This window comes from Hoplias malabaricus, chromosome 13 (genome assembly GCF_029633855.1).
Source record: "Hoplias malabaricus isolate fHopMal1 chromosome 13, fHopMal1.hap1, whole genome shotgun sequence".
NCBI lineage: Eukaryota > Metazoa > Chordata > Actinopteri > Characiformes > Erythrinidae > Hoplias > Hoplias malabaricus.
Genome location: NC_089812.1, coordinates 9,533,024 through 9,553,793, shown reverse-complemented (window position 1 = coordinate 9,553,793; position 20,770 = coordinate 9,533,024). Strand labels below are relative to the sequence as shown.

The following is a 20,770-nucleotide window of genomic DNA, read 5'->3' as shown; positions in this document are numbered from 1 at the left end:
AAGGATTTGAACAGTAAATAACTGTATTGTGCAAGGTCTTTTCTGTTTTTAAAGCAGTGATTTACTTAAGTCAGCGTAGTATTGGTATACATCATACATTTATTAGTGAACAACCCTCTCAAATCAGCCACAACAATTAAAAAAAATATGATTGCACTACTCAGTAAAGCAGAACTAGCAACTTTCATTTAAAAAAAGTACAAATCTTAAAAATTTCAATCAGTATACAGATGTGTATATAATAATACACTATACCTAGTTATATGTTAAATGCTACAAACAATATGATTCAAATGGAATGAAAAAAATTATAGCATTAAGAACCATTTCCTATATATAATATATATTAGATTTTTTATTTTTTCAACATTTTTTTTGTTTCTTTTTTTTTTTCGTTTCGTTTCTTCCAAATACAAACATGGCAAAAATGAGGTAACTGTAAATGTGCAAGTACCAAAGCAAAAAAGAAAAAAATAATAATTAAAATAATATCTTCCTAACACAGAACACATGCCCCTGGCCCCAGTTGGCAGCTGGGTGGTCTGGAGTTCAGGCAGCGGACCCTTGGAGGCCAGGGGGGCTATTAGAACAGTAAACAATCCACTATCCCACAGCAAGAAAATCATTGGTAAACAATCAGTGGCATCTACGGAGCAATCAACAAATCACAAATCCTAAATAAGTCTTTTTTTTTTCTTAGCTGCTTATTGGAACACAATTTTGCACCACACAAGCTGTGAGATTATTTATTAATTGGATCACAGAAAGACTACAAGATTTTTTTTATATGTGTTTCTTTTTTCAGCACAAGTAACACTGAGGTTCTTTTTTTTATTTTAAGGAATTGGGATATTGTGAAAATTTCCTTATAAATCTAAAGAGTACATTATAAACAGCCATCAGGTTTTTCCTCTCAAAGCTAAAATGCTTGTGTATATGGCAACAGTTTCAGTTTTTTTTGTTGTTTTGTTTTTTAAACCATTTTTTTTAACTGTAACATTTACAGATAGTGCTTGTTTTAAGGTAAAAGACCCTATGGCAGGTACATATTTCAACAGTTTTGGTGAGAGCAAGACAATATAGTCTGGATAATAGTCCCCTTTTAAATACACACAGATTTTAAGGCAGATGCACTGGATCTGATCACCTGGGCAGTACAAGAAGATCACGCGTTGAGGCGTCTGCTCGCTTTAACAGTAGCTAAGTTAACTTTTTTTTTTGTTCGTCGTCATCATTTATTTTATTCTTAAAAGTCAAAACCCCTGTGGATACCATTGAAGCACATCGCTGACCATTGGCAGGGGCACTACTAGCACTGCATGCTGTAAGGAATACATGAGATTCATAGCAAACTATTGCATTCCCTTATGTGAATGTAAGTAGCAACATACCTAAAATAGAACATCTAGCACCTTTTGCACTATATGGCTTTCGAGTATCTAGTTTCCAGGCATGTCAGTTTTCACCGCGGCAGCAGCAGAAGCACTGAAGAAAATAAAAGCGGCCCTTGTCCTCCCCGTCCACACCAAGACTCTTCCTTACTTACGTTCTTGCTTTTTTATTATTGTTTGTGTAAGTTTTAGCGCAGTTTAAAATCTTGTAGTCATTCGGTTCGGTTACAAAGATGTGTGCAGTACGACGCATGGCAGTTTTCAGCTGGAGCCGGAAGTCCCCAATCCCCCGGAACCCGAAGCCAACTAGAGCTTAAAGACCAGAAGGAGAAATTCAAAAGAGAAATAAAGGAAATTGAAACAAAGGAATTCAAGATAAAAGAAAGTAAAACCCAGCTGGGATCTGGTTGAGACACGCATGCATATTGTGCACAATTAAAAATAGTCGCCCGCCCCTAAATATTATCGCACTGAAAAATACAGCATTTTTTTCCGGTTTTTGTATTTTTTCTTCTTTAAATCATGCAAAAAACACTGTTAGAATAGTTTGGATGTTTTGTATATAATTTTTTTAGGTAGGATAATGTGCTCGGCTGCACGTTCTTCAACGGGATCATCGACTTCTATGCGTGGTTCAAGTACAAAGAACACGGAAATCAAAAAAAACGATTGAGTAATAACACTCGGTAATGATCGCTTTGCAGTGAAACATTTGCCTATTCGCACTTTAATACAACTCTATTTATTTAGTTACTTCTTAGTATCCCCCCCACCCCCTTGGCATGCCGGTCTTTAGATGGAGTAATATTACACTACCATTAAAAAGGAAGTTATTCGGTTGATTACACTTAAAAATATGCATGGCCTGAGGAAAACAACCAAGAACATCCGAACAAACACATCCTCCTTCATGGCATTTTTAAAACGGACTGTTTTCCTTTTTTATTTTTCAGTTTACTGAGAGGCCCTGAGAGATTTTTTTATTTCTTTCTTTCTTTCTTTTTCAAAATATATGCCAGTGAACAGATATGTATACATAGATTATTATCAAAAGTGTTGGTTAAATTCATCACAATGGCTTTTCTTTTTTTTTTTCTTGTTTGTTTGTATGTTTGTTAAATACCTGGCACGCATCAGCACAGACTCACATGCTTCAAAAAGAAAAAAAAAATAAACAAAAATTAATAATAAAAATAAAAAAAGTTAAAAAGAAAAATTTTCACAGCAACATCCCTTTACCCATGAAAAGCAAGTCTGTCTATCTGCTTAGAACTGCTACTCAGTGTACACAATGAAGCAGGAATATATACCATATATATTTATATATAGATAGAGATTTGTGTCCTATAATTAGCAGAGTAAAGGAATGGGGAAGAATCCAACCGTTCTCAAACATTACCCCCTCCTTTCAGCTGTTTTCTTTTTCCCCCTTTTTTTTTTTTTTTTATTTATTTTTTTTAAAGAGTTTCGAAGCAGAGAATCAAGAGCTGAGCATGTTTACAGTGCATTTCTATCAATGACAACCCCCCAACCCTTTCACGCTGACTCCGGCTTTAGATCCCGTCTGCATTAACTACAGTCAGCTGGCACACAAGTAGAGTCCACTATAGAGTACGGGGTTGTTTTCCACATTCTTCCGTCTTTAAAAACAAGACTTATTTTTTTAACGGTTCAACAGCAAGGCTAGTTATCTTTAAACACCATTTTAAACACCACTAGCATTGCCTGGGACCTGACAATGTTGCCAAAACACAAACACACATCAAAGAAACACCACGCTAGGATTCTGCCCTTTTCCTCCAGACATCTGTTTTTTTTTGTCCTCCAGGAAAATTAAACCATTTAATAAAACATTGTTCTCTTTTACTTTTTTTTCTCTACAATCTGCACGCGTGTTCAAACCCACAACGGCTTTTCTCTCTCTTTTTTTTTTGTTGTTTTTTTTTTTGTTTTTTTTTTTAAAGATTAGTAACAGGTTTGTGCTTTGTCAGAAGGTCTTGAAGGCAGAGCTGAATTCGTGGAGAGTATACTGAATATTTGGCTCACAAAAGAGGGAAAAAAGCCTGGTCCTCTGAAGGAAAAGAAAAAAAATAAATTAATTAAAATAAAACAAAAAGGAGAAAAGAAATGTTAAAAATGTTTCATTCAAGACAGACACTCATTGCACATATTGCTTTCTGCAAAAAAGGGGTTTCTCCAAAGTCAGTCATTTTGTGGTTTTTTTTTTTGTTTGTTTTTTTGTTTGTTTTTTTAAACGACGCCGAGGTGTGACGAATGTTACCCCTCCTGTGGCCGACCGATGCTGAGGTCAACCCTTTTTCAAGCATTTTTCTATTCCCCTCCCTCTCTCAACTGCTCTCTTTTCTCATTTTCCGTTGGACCTGGTGTCGTTTATAAACTGCTAAAATGCGGTGGAGCTTGTCGATTGGAAAAATATTGCTAAACCTAAAAGAAACAGTCCGTGCAAGGCCTGCGGTGAGTTCTCCTGGACAGAGAGAGAGAGAAAGAGAACGAGAGAGAAAGAGAGAGAGCGCTAATGATGGGTGGAGGTCAGGAGGCTTTCCCAGAGGGCCGTGGGGCCTGTCGGCAGTGGAGGGTGGGTGTGGCATAGGGGAAGGGGGCAGGTCTTTTGGTATACACGCCCAGGAGGGAGGCGGCCAGAGGTCAGAGGGGGTTAAAAAGGTCAAAAATGTCAAGAAGGTCAGTACGGCGCTGTCCATGTTCCTCCTGGGCCGCAGTGACCTTTCCAGCGCAAGCAAACAGTGCAAAAACTCCACAGCGATGAGGCCCAAAGTCCATCTCCCCTCAGTGTCTCTCTCACTGCGTGGATTCCCCACACACACACACACACACACACGCGCACGCACGCACGCACACATTCGTTCATGTTTGCAGTACTGTTTTTTTTTCTTCTTTTACCTCAGGCCTCCACTGCAAGTCATACTTTCACATTAGCATTCGCAGGTTAAAAAGAGTTGGGATAAAAGATATTGAACTCATCAATACATTATTGCAAAACATACATTATTAACAAGTCACTTGAGCCCATCACCTATACAAACATGCATCTTATGATGGTCAGAACATTTTCCTTATGGTGTCTTTATAAACTTTATGAGTTTTTTTTTTTTAACTTCCTTTTTTTTTTTTTCCCCTCACTCACCCGCTCTCATCTGATCGCACAATGACACCAAACCCAACCACTGTCCGGAAATCCTCTCCCAGATCTCCCAAAAACACCACTAAAGCACAAACTTGAATTTATCTGTGATCAAAAGACTAGAGAATATTCAATCGTGTAAACGAAGATGCCAACACAACACGTATTACAGGTTATCTTTGGAAATCTGTAAAACAAACAAGGGCAAAGATAAAGAAATGGAGAAGGGTCACAATTGCAGAGCTCTTAAAAGGGGGCGGAGTTCATAAGCGACAGTAGCTTTCATGACGGCTCACACGATGATGCACAGCAGAGGTCTAACAGGTTTCCATACAAATTCCAAGATTGCTTATTTGTCGAAAGGTGGGGTGGGGTCGGGGAGGGGCTCGGTGGGAAATGCTTCTGCATTTGGCTGGACAGCATGTGGTCAGGTGGCAGGGGTGTGTGTTTCTGTGTGTGTTTGTGTATGTGTCTGCATGTGTGTGTTGTCTGTCTCGCACCCCACACACTTCCAAGGTTTGTGCTGTTTTCCAGTGAAAGATGAAGGCCTGGACTCACTCCACGTCCCGGTGAACTTCAGACGCGTCTGCGCGGCAGATCGGACAAGTGCGATTGGTCTGTGAGAGGACAACGACATCAAACTGGAGCTCCGGCCCAGTACACATTACACATACACACTATTCAAAATGCTACACACACATACGTCTACATACACACACACACAAACTATTATACACAATATTCTACTTATATACACACACTGTAAAGCAGCTTTGACAAAGCATGTCTTTGCTTTTTTTATTGTTTTATTATTTTGTCTTCATTCATTCATTCATTCATTCATTCATCAGCGCTCTGTTACTCTTTCACAGAGCATGCACTACACCCAGTGGGTGAAAGTCTAAACATCAGCCGTGTGGAAAGATGCATCTCTTTGAAGAAGTGAGGCTCTTACCTTTAACCATTTGTCCACACACTTTGCATGAAACTCGTGATTACAGGGTAATACTCGAAGTAGCTGCCTTGACTCAAAATCACTAAAGCACACAACACACCTGAAAGTAAAACACAGCATTATTTACAACTTCATTAAATCTGTACAATGTCCTGTAGTGATTTTGTAGAAAATGTAAGAGCATATCACTTACAAAGTTTGTTCAGATTGGTGGTTTTCTGAATTGAACCTGTAGGATGGAAGCTGCTCTATGTCAGCTTTTGTAAGTCCTCGAGGTTTAGCCTCCCCAAGCCTTTCAGCGAGGTTGAGTAACGCCTGAGACAGAAAAACACAACGTTGAACACATTGCAACCCCGATGTGGCTGTCCTTCTTATGAAAAAGGGTCATCACAATACGAAGGCAAGATAAATCAGCACAACTGAGCTTACTTTTGACTTTAATACTCACCTCGTAATTCTCCATCTCCACGTCATCCACGTCCAGATCCAGGCTGATGGCCGGGCCCACAGCAGTTGGAGGCACAGGAAGCATTGAGCTGTTCACAAAAAGGATGCACAGGGTGTAAGATGCATGTCTATAGCCAGGTAAACTAATCAAAAGCGTTATGTTCTAAAAAACATGCGTGGCTTATACCTTGTTTACACTGGGCATTAGCATACATTCATTATGATCTGATCACCAGACATACGCTATATACATGTGGCTTTTCATATGCAGTGTCTGCATTAAGACATGTCTGATATCTGCTCTGGTCAGAGGATTTTTACAAATATACACAAACAGGTTTTAAGCTTAGCCCCCCCCCCCGGTGACAAATATTTTCTGACACCGTTAGCATAATGTCTTTGTGCTGTCCTTTGCTTGACCCTGGTCATCAGACTCAAATGCAAAATATTTCCATATGTAACTTCTGGCATTTTTTTTTTAACCAGTCGAAACGGACCTCTTGTTTCTCCTGCCAATGCTATTCCTTGTGTAGGTGTTGTTTTAGCTTTCTCAGCGCATTAGTGTTTAGGCTTATTATGGTGCCCTTGTGTGGTCTGAGAGATCTGTGAAACCTTCAGGACCTCTGGTACCACAGGACACAAGAACCGTATCGTTTTCAGAATTTTGGTATATCCCTGGTACTGAATTATTGGTTCATGTGAAATCTAAACACTACCGCTGTTTACAACCACCAACCTATTGTATACCGTGTATACACTTGTGTTTGCAGAAGAAAAGAGGACTCACAGGAAGTAAGGTAGGAAGCCAGGGTAGTAAGGTGGAGGAGGTGGTGGCGGAGGCAGCGGCTGCTGTAACCGGTATCTCTGACCACTCCCGCGCCTGGGCAGCACATGTGCATATGGCTGTAAAAGACAAACAGCTTAGATTGAGTACAAATTCTTTGTACGAAACATATATTGTAACATGACTGCTGTGAAGTCAGAGAAACAAAGGGAACATATCAAAGTGAGTGAATATTTTTGTTTGTAGCTAGGTCTCTCTTGTGAAAATGACTAATTTCAGGCATCTGAAAGCATACTTTGTAATGTGAGCTGTTCTTGGACTACTCCGTCAAGTAGATAATGCAAAATACCTGGTACATGTTGTAAATGTTGTGAAGAGCACTCTTAAATCTTTATGAAGGACATTTCTTCTAAGGATGTAGTAAATGATTTACTACTGTCATCATATCTTCATCTGTATGATGTTGAATTTGAATTTGAGACTCTCAATCTCCTCATATACCGAGGTCTTCAAACCATTAATCAGTAAATGAGTGTGGTGTGGTCAGTCTTACGTACTCTTTTTCCAAATCTGACCCCAGAGTTAATTATTTCACATCATATTTTAGCCTGCTTTTTTTTTCCTGCTGAATAAGGAGTCCTGTTTATTTCAACTGTAACCAAATAACTTTTCACAGCTTTAATTTAAACTGCACAACTGATTGCATTATATCCTGATTACTCCCAGCCCAGTTTAGCTACTCTGAGACAGACGATAAAATAGGCCATTGTACATAGACTGTGCACCATATGGACTAGACCAGTCTGGAGTTAAATTATTGACACAGTTACATAATTGTGACTAATACCCAGCACATATTATATAAACTGAACCAATTTAACAGAAAATGTGAACAAAGAAAACAAACTCAAAAAGGTCACAGTACACAAAAAGGCAACTGACCACTCCAAAGGGCAACTCTTGATGGAGGGGTTCTTGCGGGAGGTACTGGAGGGGCACAGAGGGTGGCATGGCTGCTGGTGGGTGATGGGCAGGAGGGTAAGAGAATGTTCCTAAGGGATGCTGGTCTCCCCTAAGGTCCACTTCATTCTCCACTCTCTGTAGAGGCTGATAGAAATTAAAGATAACAACATTTAGTTTCAAATATCTCAAAAACTCAATAAGACGTTTACTAGAAAATACACCTGTAGTTCACAATGAATGCAACAAACACCTAAAAATGAATTTTGGTGATTTTGAAAAAATTATACCATTAAAGATAATGAAAAAGTGACATATAAAATAAAATTAGGCTCAGATATGTACATAATTACCAGGACCGAAAAAGAATGATCTATATATATATACACACACACACACACACACTGAGGTTTAATGGGGCCAAATAATTACACAACAAACACTCCTAATCAAAAAAGCAGTCATTTTCCTATCAAGCCAGCTGGAGGTCTTACCATGCGTGGGTGCTGTGGCTGCAAGGGGACGAACTGGCTCAGCGGGGCAAGGTGAGGGGGCTGGTGAGGGGGCACTGGAGGACTGGGATGCAGGATGAAATGCTCGCTGGAGATCAGGGGCGGAAAGGCTTGGTAAGACACTGGCAAGTGCTGCATGGTGCATGCTTGAATTAGCTGCAAAACAGAAAGAGAGACACAAAGAGAAACAAACAATTAAATCACAGTCCAACTGCCTGTCTCAGTGGGACATTCAAACACATGTTGAATCACTGAACATGTCGGGACATTGCTTTGAGGACTTGATCGCATTCAGAGACTAAATTTGATTGAATTAGGGTGTTTGAGAGGTCCGGTGCTGACGCTCGATGATTAGTTCTGAATTGAAAAAGCTGGAACTTCCTCACTTTATACCACTTGAGTTGTGTATGCTGACCTTAAGCTCATGTGCAGCTGCTCATGTCCCTCCCAATAAAATTTAAGCTATGGGTGCACCTATGCACTAATGTAGCTAATTTAACTAATAATACAAGGTGTCTGCAAACACCTCCTCACCCACTACACCCTTTTTAATAGCAATTTAAGGAAGGTGCGGAGAAAAGATTAAAATTGCTTTCCGACCAGGAAAATAGCTAAGATAATTATGCAAATGTATTTTAATTAAGTGACCCTGAAAAAAAGCTTCAGTGTTTACAAACTGTGTAACCAGCACAGACATAACTGCACAGCCATGACAAACCACTTTGCAATGCTTGTCTGCAAACAGCAAGCCATGAAAGCAAATCAGGTTGAAAAGCCCTTAATCTTGCTTCGAGCACAATAAAGACTGGACAGCTGCTCCACCACTAGCATCACAGTGTGTACATGGACATACTACAAGGGTGGTAAATACTGTCAACAACACAGATGTAATGAGATAAGCAGATGGCAAAATTAGCAGACAATATGCTTCAATTTGAGATATCTATATATAAATTTATATGGGAGAGATCAAAAATGCACAGTGGCTGCTATGACGGCCTGGACCAAACGCACTAAAGGAACGGTTCGACCAAAACGTTATAACAAGTGGTAGATAATCCAGCTTGCACTCATCATTATCCATGGTACATTTACAAGTTATTGTTCTTTTTGGTCAAACAGTTCTTTTAAGCTGGCCTAAAGCTGGAGCGGTGTGATAACTACACAAACGTCACTGACATTCCAGCTCTTCCTTTTCAAACTCACAGGAGGAGGAAGGCAGCAGAGCAGAGAGAGCTGTCCGCTGAACATTACCGAGCATGCTGGGAGCTGCTGGGCGTTGCACGCTGGGATTGGTTGCCCCGTGTGGATGGGAAAACCGTGGGTCGTCACCGTGGTAACTGTGTAAGATATTGGAACTGATCCTTGATGCATCTTTGGGGCGAGGGGAAGACACAAGAATTAATTTTTAGGACATAAATATTAAAAATCAAATCATGCTTTGATGGTAGGTTATTTGATATAGGCCACAAAAACAGATAAACAATGTTATGTGTGGGGAATATGACTATATATAAATACCATGCTCTGTTCTTTGACTGATGTTTTACACTGGGTGTTTGCTTGGTAGAACTGCATAGTTTGTGGTTTGTTTCTGATTTGTTCTGAAGAGTTTTCCTCCCTTCCAGCAGGGGAGCTGTGAGTATTTTGGTTAATTCATTTGATATTCTCTTGAAGTTGTAAAGCATTCTTCAAATGTACAAACTCCTTTGGTAAACATACTCCTTTGGTAAACAAACTCCAGAAGCTCTGCAGGCAGGCGTCTCACCTGTTCGTGAAGGTCCACCATGATGGAGCTCTGCTGAGGCGGGTGTGTGTTGGGGTGGAGCATGCGTGGTGGCGCGCTGGCGTGGCTGTACTGCCTTGACTCCTCTAAGGGAACGTGCTGATGCTGCTGCTGCGAGAACACAGGATGGTGAAAGGTCTCATCCTGCCGTAGGGAACCGTGCAAAACAGGTCTGTCTCGCTGCCCCCACTGCCGTCGCACTGGAGGACTAGAGCACAGGAATACAAGCACACAAAACTAATCATACACACTGTTTTGAAACCTACTTTCTAATATTAAACAGCTCTGTTTTCCTACACCAACAGATGCCACACGCTCATCACCACCAATCCTGAACACACAAAACAGTTGAATAAAGTAGTAACTCTGTGGTTATCCATTTCCATGGGCTTTGGCTTTCACTTTTGCTGTAATCATCAGAACCTCATTGGAGCAGCTAAGACCCTGTTTACGCCTGGTCACGTCATACATCATGAGTATCAGGATTATATCTGGACATGGATAAGCCACAAGTGTAAACGCAAGTGTAAATGCACCCAAGGTGTGAAAAGAGAAACAAATCTGATTGATCAAACCACTTCAAGTTGTGGTCTGAGGTACATTTGAGTCACAATATAGTAGTGTAACTGTATCCATTCCTTCAAAATGTATTTCAACAACCGAAACTCCTCCCAGTACAACTGAACACTGGGCATATGATCTGTGCCTGCAAGGAAGAGAATCGTGGTTGGGGACCACATGAAACACGTTTAGGTCTCCTGCTTGAAATCCCATTGTAGTTATATTTACGGAGATTAGCGGTCATTAATTTGACTTTCATGGTTCAAATTGGCTACAAAATAGTCTCACCCGCACTTATGTTATACATGTTTTACAGTATATATGAAAGTAATGGGCAATAAAACAATAATTTAAAAAGAAGCTAGGCAGAAGCGGTTGTCAGTGAGTCCTACTCAGTTGCCGTCTCACCAGCTGCCCACTACGTATCGTACAACATACGAACATTCCCTTAAAAAAACTTTGCTGTCTGTGTTGCCCATTTTGTTTACTCACATATTTTTTTTAGTTCTCAGTCTATATAAGTTCTGTTCTCTGGTTTTATCTTTAGTCTTTCTATTCTGGGGACATTAGGTGGAAATAATTACTTGTCTTATTTATTTAGGATATTGCAGTATTCGTTATACTCCAGTTCTAATATCTGAATATTCTCATAATTATGTTTTTGCTGAACGTTCATTGCTCTTTAAAAGTGATGCAAATGCATTATTACACTATTACATTATCACAATAGGGGGGCGGCACGGTGGCGCAGCAGGTAGTGTAGAAGTCACACAGCTCCAGGGACCTGGAGGTTGTGGGTTTGATTCCTGCTCCGGGTGACTGAGGAATTGGTGTGTTCTCCCTGTGTCCGCGTGGGTTTCCTCCGGGTGCTCCGGTTTCCTCCCACGGTCCAAAACACATGTTGGTAGGTGGATTGGAGACTCAAAAGTGTCCGTAGGTGTGAGTGTGTGAGTGAATGTGCGAGTGTGTGTTGCCCTGTGAAGGACTGGCGCCCCCTCCAGGGTGTATTCCCACCTTGCACCCAATGATTCCAGGTAGGCTCTGGACCCACCGCGACCCTGAACTGGATAATCGCTTACAGATAACGAATGAATGAATGATCACAATACCAGTGGCCTAAAATGGTGTTAAAATAATATAATTTATCACGATTATTTCTGGGAACCAACCACAAAACATGTCTATTGTGACAGGCCATTTTCTGGCTACAGAGTGTAAATGCATATAGTTATAATCTTATCAGGATACAATCCAGATACTAGTCATATGAAATCGAGTGTAAATGGGGTTTAAGAGTTTTGCAGAATTCACTGCACAGGTTTCTTTAGGCTTATACCCTGTGAAGGCTGTGAGTAAAGTCTACTGTCTTTAGAAGATAAAGTTAAGGTTATAACAAAATCTATTTTTATAAAACAGATTGTTCCGGTCCTAAAATCAGCTTGGCCGAGACGCTTTCAAAGCCGTTGTAAAGTACACAATATACACACACCTATGACCGCATCACAACATCTGAATTCCATATTAATGTGCCCCTGTCTTAAACCCTGGCAGTGAGCTGGTTTGTAGCATATAAAACATGGAAGCTTTTAATATACTGGGCGGGTTAACAGTGGACGAATGGTCATTTATTAAAGCCACTTTAATTTATGGTTAAACACCGATTACCTACTGAAACTATTTGTATTTCGGTATTGAGTTGTTTTCCCATGTTTGTTTGGTTTTAAATGCTGAAATACATCATATTTTATGTATGTATACACTTCTTTTGTTTGTATGGAATTAACATATTGGTACTGAACATTTTTACACTGTACACAGTCCTAGGTCGTCAAGTTCAGATGATGTAGCTGAGCCCAGTGAAACAGGGTTCTGGACAGTGGAGTACTGAAACTCAAATATGAATAAGTCTGCAACACTCTGTCTGACTCACCTTCTCCTGAGGTGCACAGGCGTGTTGCAGGGCTCCCCGAGGAACCTCCTCTGGTTTAAGGGGGCTGTTGGCGGCCGCCTATTCACAGCTATTTCCCATGGTCGCATTTGTGACGTCGTGCCGAACGCGTCACAGCTGGGGGTGGAGGAGTGGGAGTGCTAGAGGCACTTGGGTCTCACAGCCTCAGATTGTCTTCACTCTGTTATAGAAAAATAAAGATTATTATTATTATTAATCATAGCTATACAGCATTACGGCACATATAAATAGTACACAGGACTGAATATCAAAGCCTGACTGCATAAAACTGCAATAATTGTATATGTTTTTGCTCTTTTAGATCGAGGCAAATAAACAACTTTTATTATGATTGTAATAAGCTACATCACATACTGCTTCTTTGCTCAAAGTGTAAAGTGTGCCATTGTTTTTTACGTATGGGCAGTGCATTTGTTTCTGGTCCAACTTCTTAGATAAAATACTGTGATGCAAACTGTAAATGATGTGATGTGATATTATTTTCTGCCAAACTGCCTACAGCATATTTCTTATTGAGAGGGGTGCAGCACTCTCCAGACTCTTGATCCAGGTCATGATTTTAACAAGCATTAATTCCACTGTTATTAAACAGGTATAATAATTTACTCAACCTTCTGACATATTTATCTCCACACTATCAACAGCGTATATCCTGTGCAGCTCAAGCTGACAAACTCAGTCAGCAAAACCTCCCTTAAATGGGGACAGAAGATTATTATGTTCATTATGATGGAGACATAGGAAGGGTTTGTACAGAGAACCTGAGGTTACAGTTATACTTTAGGAGACTTTTTACAGCCCTGACAAAGCACTTTATATTTCAAAAAACTGAAACTGTTGTTCAGGGAATTGAAACCGACAGACACAATACTATTGATCTTGAAGGAAACTGCACATATACAGTATTACTGAGCGCAAGTGGGAAGACATACAAGCCAACAACTCATTTCCAGAAGTTTTATCATGGCTGGTAAGTGTAGCATATTTGTGCATATGCGTTTAAATCTCTAAATTATGTGCCAGTTACATTTGAACAGAAACCCATCAATGGTTAGTCAATATGTTTACATGCGTGGACAGATTATACCCCTAAAAACTAATCATTGTTAATCCAAATGACATATTTAGCAGTTACCTCCAAGAAAGTCCCTCTCTACACTGTTGGCCTCATTCAGTACATGCAGATCTATGAATATGCAATTAGCCCACAGCTCTATATCCTCATACACCTGCATCACTCACTTCAACTCAAAAGCCCCACCCTGCAAGTTGATAGAATTGGTTCTTTAGGCTTATAACATAAGAAACCTTGTCTGTCTGATTCTGAACATTTGTGACCTTTTCTGTTACACTGTAGTTTCAAAGTACGCATGCTCAGCCATTCTAGAATACACACAATCCCACACACAAGTTCACAGGTTTAATCACTTGATTTTGACTATAGGGGGTCTTCTTTCAAATAATATGTTCTTATCACTATTGTGCACACACTTCTCTATTACAAAGCAGTGTATAAACACGACGACTTGATACTGATTATGTGCAGAATTTAACACAAGCCATAACCTGACCTGTGCAAAAGTTATTGCCCTTATGGTTCCCAGTAACTCAGCTAAGCAAAGAGTAATTATGCCATATATACGTTTGCTATCTTTAGAAGATGCAGGAAAGGATTTACCACATTTTCTTTAAGAAACCAAGCCTAACAAATAATTTAATTCATAATAGTAATAATATTGTTATAGCCAACATCCTGCACTGTTTACCTACAAACATCCAATGGCAGTTGATTTCATGTCGTTCAGGCTCTGGACTAAAAACAGCATTGAGCTCCTAAACCATCACATACTTATTATAAAAGCTATTAAAGTTGTTAAATGATGAATTGTTGGTAAAAGGAGGAGATACTAAGCTGAAAATACTCCAAAGCTTTTAGACTCGAACTCCCAACAAAGCGCAGACGGCCATGTGCTCATAGACAAAGCAATAACAAAGAGGCGCGACCAAATGAGCGCAATTACTAACAGGGACCATATTAAGTGTATTTTTACACAAAGATATTAAGAGCTTTGCGAGTTTGACTTTAAATATAGCACAAACCAGTTGTTTACAACACTAAAGCCCAGTAATAGTGGAGAAAACGAGAAGCAAAACAACACAAAAGCCATTGAATCTGAAGTTGGCTTCCTTTCTGAATGATCCCGTTCCACCTTAAACGGCGCAGCAGTTGTATCCTGGCGCCAGAGGCACCACAATGTAACTGATGCACCGTTTAAGGTGGAACGGGACAATTCAAAAAGGAAGCCAACTTCAGTTTATGAAAATTTATTAGTTTAGCTTTATTTTTGTAGGATAAACAGCTTTAACAACCTAATAGTAGTGACACGCCACTAAGACAGTATGGTAGCAAAATCTTAAATTTTTGTTAATTTTAAGTTAACGTTATTACACGAAGGAAATTAATGTTTTGGTCGAAAACAAATAAACTAGCTCCCTGCTAACGTACCTTACTGACTTGTTCTCAACTCGAACTTCTCGTCGTGGTTTTAAATGTCCTTTTCCACACAAAGAAACGCACTTTATTCGTAAATAAACAGCCTTAATCCAGCCGTTAAGGACTCTCCTCCCTTTTTATTGTCCGTTTAACGCTACTCTCCGTCCTCTCGCTGCTCGCTAGCCCTACTGAAGTGTTCATGTCCGAAACAGGTTTTAAAACATGGTAAAGTCCATCGCCGCTGGTTGTTTATATGCCATAAATCCTATATTAATTTCTTCGTTAATTTTGTGCCATTCCACATATGAACAGTTTCTTTCAGAACGAGCCACATCTATTTCGCCACATTCCTCTGCGAGTGTTGTCATTCTGTTTAGGTTCCGCTTGCGCTCACCCGAATCGGTTCCTTTGAATCAAACAGAAACCAAACGAATTTGGAGCTCAGAAACAATCTTCAACGTGGTTTAATTATCTATGCAATATCTGCTGTGATTGAAACGTCCTAAATGCCATCTGCTGAGGTTATACACTTTAAGCTATTTAACAAAGCAGTGTAAATGTCTCACAACTATGTTAATGGTAGAAATGTGACAGAGCGAGAGGCGACTAGTCATTTACTGAGAGGATTTTAGAGAATTTGGCAGCTAGCAACAAAGTGACAAATCAAGTTAATATCTCCTGTGCTCTATTTAAATTATTTATGATGCAGAAATGTAAATTACCACCGTGAAAAAGCCCTCAGACCAATCAAAACACACTTTCAAAAGTCCCCACACTGTACATATCCACAAACGACATCAAGATTGGCCTTTAACATGCCCGTAAGAGACAAACATGCGGTGTAATGAGCGAATTGTCCAACTGTTTAAGAGTTTGTATAAATGTGGAAGAGTGGAAATTCATTCTATGGTGTGATAGAGCTACAGTAGCTACATCATGTAATGTCACTGAGTTAAGCTGATATAGTGCTTGTAATCCATCAGCACCTGCTCTCATCAATGTTTATATAGCTGAATGCAATCAGATCCAAATATCAGTATTCCAACATCTAGACTAAACACTTCCCAGAAGGCTTCACTACAGCAAAAAACGGCAGAACAAACTCATAAATGACAGCATGTTTGTCCGAAGAGTAAAGTTGGGGGGCGGGGGCGGAAATACTAGAAACACCCCAAAGTGAATCGCTTGTTTGGTTCATTAGAACGGAGAGATTGGCGGAATCGGTTCGCAAATACTGAATCAAACTTCCCATTACTGCCGCTTTGGGCACTGACGCGTGACGTCAGGAATCATTCATAGCTCCGCCTTTTTCTCAAACAAGCCACGCCATGGCAGGAGCATCAGTGAGTGACAGCTCACTTCACCAAGACAAATAATCAGGTTTCAGAGCTGTTAAAATTCCAAGATATATTCTATTTTTGCATTGATTTGATATCAACCAAAAACAAGAACAATCAGCAGTCTGATGGAAATGCATAGGTATAAAACAACTCACTAATGACAATATTTTGCACAATAATTGTGACAGCGCTGATGATCATTTAAAAAAAAAAGGCTGCAATTGTCACATCTCCATCAAGCCTTTCCGCTTGTAATCTCAACTGAACACATGTGAGGAATCACACATATTCACAAGTTCTGTCATCATGTAAAATCTTTTCAGAAATCTCAAGGAAATATCACTTGTACATCTATATACTCTAAATCTCTTTAACAATTACAGAGATTTCTTCAAATAAAACTATTCCATTACTTTAAGATGCATCTATTTTACCGTTGTTCATACATAGTTTTGTATAACATTTCAAGACGAATGGCTTAATACCAAATGTTGGACAGAGGGGTTTAATGCCTTGCAGATAAGTGCTGCATTCAATATCTTTGCGATGAGACGGAATGGTGCTTGATCCCAAACTAGTCACAAATCAGCTGTACCTGACCTCTCTAAGCTTTTTCATTTTTTAAAAAGTTTTATCAAGTATCAGCTGTTGATAAAGTTGACAAAGACATTTTTTCCTTGTGTCCTTTACATGTCTAAAGCCAACATGTGCTCTGTGTCAGTAAAACAAAACTGCTGAACCTGAGCAATGGTCTTTTAAAGGCAAACTGCATGGAGAACTCAACATTTCTGCATTGACAATTCACCAAGATGTAAAGAAATTAATTTTGTGCAAATTAGAGAAACTTGTAAAATCTGAATTGTTCAAAGTGGTGGTGAAAAGAACCAAACATCTGAAGAGTTGAATGCCTCAAATCCCTCTTTTATTTACACAAAATACTTAAGGATACAATGCCTGATTCTTGATATATTGTTTTACAATCTTCTAACTAGCTCTGGCTATTTTTAATACATTTTATACGCAAGGAGTAATATAGTGAGGCTTCTCCTTGTTATGATAATGTCAGAATGAGTTATTACAAGTTGTCAAATCAGTACTGAGATACTATCAGATATCAAGTCAAATATCAAGATATCAAGTTAAATATTACTCACTTTCTCATCTTTATGTCATAATACTAAATGCTTTTTACATAGTAAGTCAGAACTCTGGAGAACTCTCTCATTATAATGATTTACTAAATGAGTGTGTATACATTCAAGTGGGATTCAACAGATATCAGCCCCCTGTGAATTAGCTACTTTATTTACATCTCAACCACCGAATTATACAGAAACTTTTAAGAATTCTCTTTCAAAGAGAGCGTTTTAATACTACCGATTCTCATTCAAATTAATTGTCAGAAACCTCTAAAATAAACATAAAACAGACTATCTGGACTGGTGGTGTTGTTATTGTGAAGCCCTGACGGTGTTAGCATTAGCTTCATCTTTAGCCTGAGCCTGTTATGTAAGCCTTGCGCCAATCGAGCTGCCGGCAGCGACAGGAAAACAACCCAGAGTTAATCTGCTAAAACTCGGGTTAACACTCGTAAACATGACAAATAAGGAGGAGTTAACGCTTTTAATATATTTAAAGCCATATGGGAACTAAACAGCCACTTTAGTTGCACACAGCTCCAGAAATATTGTATATTTTTAAGTTTTTTTAGTACTAGGACTTCAGGACTGAGGAGAGGACACAGTAGCGGTGGTCGATACAATCGGAAAATATATATCACGATTTATCAAGACATTCACATAATATTTTACCTACAAATGCAGTGTATAAGTAATGTTTATTGTATTATTATTATTAATATTATTATTATTATTATTTAGCCCTTTCAAAAAATGGATTATAATACTATAGTAATATGTAATACTATGACTAATGAGGTTTGATATCTTCAATAACAGAACAAACTAGGAGTGACTGAACTGCTGCAGGTGAATAAAAGTAAAATCAAACTACCCTCATTGTGAACTAGTAGTTTGAATTCTCTTGTAATAAAATAAAGCAATAAGCCACAAGAGGCCATGTGTTACTGCGATTTTATCACAGGGAAGATTGGTTTTGGTACGACACAAAGCAGATTCTTCTGAACTACCGAAGATGATTAATTTTGGACTTTCCAGTGACACAAAAAGAAGGCGGTGCTCACTCAGAGGAAACATGTGCTTATCCTCACCCTTCAAGTGTTCATCCAACCCAGCGGCATAGTGTGTGATGGAGAAGTTCAGCTAATAACTAACGGGATGTAACAGAAGACGGATAGAATTGGTTGAAAATGTGACCAAAAAAAAAGCACAAAATAGATGTGCCAAAAAACAACAACAAATAAAACCAAAGGTTTATGCCAGGCATTTATTTAGAAATGGTATAATAAGAGAAAGAAGTCTGTCTGCATATAAACTATTGAGTAAACCGGTTGCATTTGATTCATGAAGATATTGTGTTTTTTTTTTAAGTGACGTCACTGTTATTTTTATCTCCACAGTGATACCGTCACATTGTATCGACCACCACTTACTGCATGTGTTTAATGAATGTACTCAAGAGTGTCTGACGTTGGGGGAGACCCCTAACTTTATTTCTCTTTCTGTATTTTACGTATATGACGCATAGGGGTCGACTTGTGTTTTAACCTGCAACAGCTAAGGCGGTGTTCAAAATCATTCAGAGCAGACCAGCGAATTAGTGCATAGGTCACAATTTAAGTGCATTTATTTGTTTAAGGGATACAGTCCGCTGGTTTCAGACGCAGGTATATTAACGAGGCCGTCGCTGTCGGATGTAAATAAACACGACGGCTCTGCACCGCTCTCCCAGCAACAGCACGCCAAGGAGGGGCACACGGTCGACCGACACAAGCGGGACACAAGCGCAGAACCCCCCACACTAATGCCAGCGTTCCAGGAGCGCACGGAAAACACGGTTACCTGATTGTTAATGTGCGCGCATTTCAGTCACCGACATTTTCTCGTTTCGCCGTGTAATCCATCGTTCTCTTCGTTGGGCCACTCTCAGTGCGGCATCAACGCCACCCCCCCTCCGCCTCCTGCAGAATAGAACAGTCCCTGGACGGCATCATTGGTGCGGAGACAGGGGCCACCGGCCGAGTCCTCGCATAAACAAAAGCAAACCGACGGCATTTACAAGACTATTGTTGTACCTTACGTGAAAAACAAGTGATATAAGTTATGAAAAAGAATTAAGAGCGGCTGCGGTTTGCTATAACTCACTAAATATTGACTTATGTGTTTCAAACACCCCTAAGAACAGCGCTTTCAAGGCGTCCACCATTACGACTTGCTTTACAGTAATGAGGGCGGCGTTTCAGCACAGGTTTCAGCACGCCCTCGTTCACTTCACTTCAGGGGAAATCTTTGACGCCAACATATGGGTTGTCCTATAAGTTTATTCGTTCCAAATTGTTTAGAATAACATAACGAGTCTACACTTTCAGTTAGTGGACACAGACATTCAAGTGTGCACACACAGCATGTATAATCTACTTAGGACAGAATCTGAATGGAACTGTCTAACGCAGCAATACTTGAGCCAAAGGTCACCATGCTCAACGTGAAGCGTCGGCTACAGCAGTATAAAGACCCCACTCCCCGCACTAGGATGTGAAGCATCATTCATTTTCTACAGAATAAGGGAAGGTGCACCAGTCAATATCAATACATTTTAAAATACATTTAAAGGTTCCCAGCCTACCAGGGCCATGAAACAAGCCTATTCGATGGCTTATGCACAGCCGTTTAAAGAGTCACCACTTCTACCTCGAGGTTTCCCTTGTGTAATAAAGCTAGGATGCTCCTCTGAGTTTTGAGTGGAAGTGAGCAAGGGCACATAGTGAAAAAGTTATGGAACGGAGCCTATAACTTCATCCCAATGTCACAGCTAGGTGGTCAAGATCATAAAACATGATGCAGGGCAGTGAGGTGCAAAGCCATAAATTAATATCGTTGTAATGATATCATGCCTGATAGAGCAGCTGTAGCCATCAGATCTGATTTATTTAAAAATGTTGTCTGCTTTTTGGAGAAAGAGGCCAGTGAAATACATTTTAATGATGCAAGCAGATGATGTAGGCAACTGAACCTGAAATTATCTTTAATCCTCGTGTGAGTTAAGGTTAAAAATAGAAGGTGATGGCAGTAAAATATCCAGGGCACTGAAGCTTAAATAGCTGCTAGATGTAACATTCCTGATATGTGAGTTACCTTATTCAGAATATATAAAGGTTGGTGCATCTTTATTCAGTGTTTCTTCCAAAATGAAGGGCACTAATAGGGAGTTTGTCCCCCTTTTGCAGGAGGCACAGCTTCGTCTCTGCTGGTTGTTATGCCTGCCTATCTAT

At 39.6% G+C, this 20,770-nt stretch overlaps 1 protein-coding gene across 7 annotated transcripts; it reads right to left on the bottom strand.

The window, feature by feature from the left end:
• Positions 1-33: 33 nt before the first annotated feature.
• Positions 34-19,457, bottom strand: rnf44 (ring finger protein 44). 7 transcript variants are annotated; one of them, XR_010795183.1, is made up of 12 exons: positions 15,032-15,380; positions 12,487-12,685; positions 9,978-10,203; positions 9,416-9,583; positions 8,192-8,365; positions 7,680-7,844; positions 6,741-6,856; positions 5,955-6,042; positions 5,700-5,821; positions 5,507-5,606; positions 5,052-5,168; positions 3,363-3,462 (listed from the first exon to the last, which is right to left on the bottom strand). XR_010795183.1 is itself a non-coding variant. In XM_066642242.1 (11 exons), the coding sequence occupies exons 2-11, from the start codon at positions 12,591-12,593 to the stop codon at positions 3,379-3,381; spliced, it is 1,350 nt and encodes a 449-aa protein (XP_066498339.1). In that variant the 5' UTR covers positions 12,594-12,685; positions 19,341-19,457; the 3' UTR covers positions 34-3,378. The 7 variants fall into 7 exon arrangements, 6 of the variants coding, with proteins under 6 accessions (XP_066498339.1, XP_066498338.1, XP_066498341.1 ...); XM_066642242.1 differs by lacking the exons at positions 5,052-5,168; positions 15,032-15,380 and adding an exon at positions 19,341-19,457 and having other exon boundaries at positions 34-3,462; XM_066642241.1 differs by lacking the exon at positions 5,052-5,168 and having other exon boundaries at positions 34-3,462.
• Positions 19,458-20,770: the final 1,313 nt, after the last annotated feature.

Excerpts from the sequence above, each read along its gene's own strand:
- rnf44 (XM_066642242.1), bottom strand. The coding sequence starts at position 12,593 with ATGCGACCATGGGAAATAGCTGTGAATAGGCGGCCGCCAACAGCCCCC. Across the intron at positions 6,857-7,679 it reads AAGAGTTGCCCTTTGGAGTG|CCATATGCACATGTGCTGCC; the intron begins GTCAGTTGCCTT and ends TGTCTTTTACAG. Across the intron at positions 6,043-6,740 it reads GGCTTCCTACCTTACTTCCT|CTCAATGCTTCCTGTGCCTC; the intron begins GTGAGTCCTCTT and ends TTTTGTGAACAG.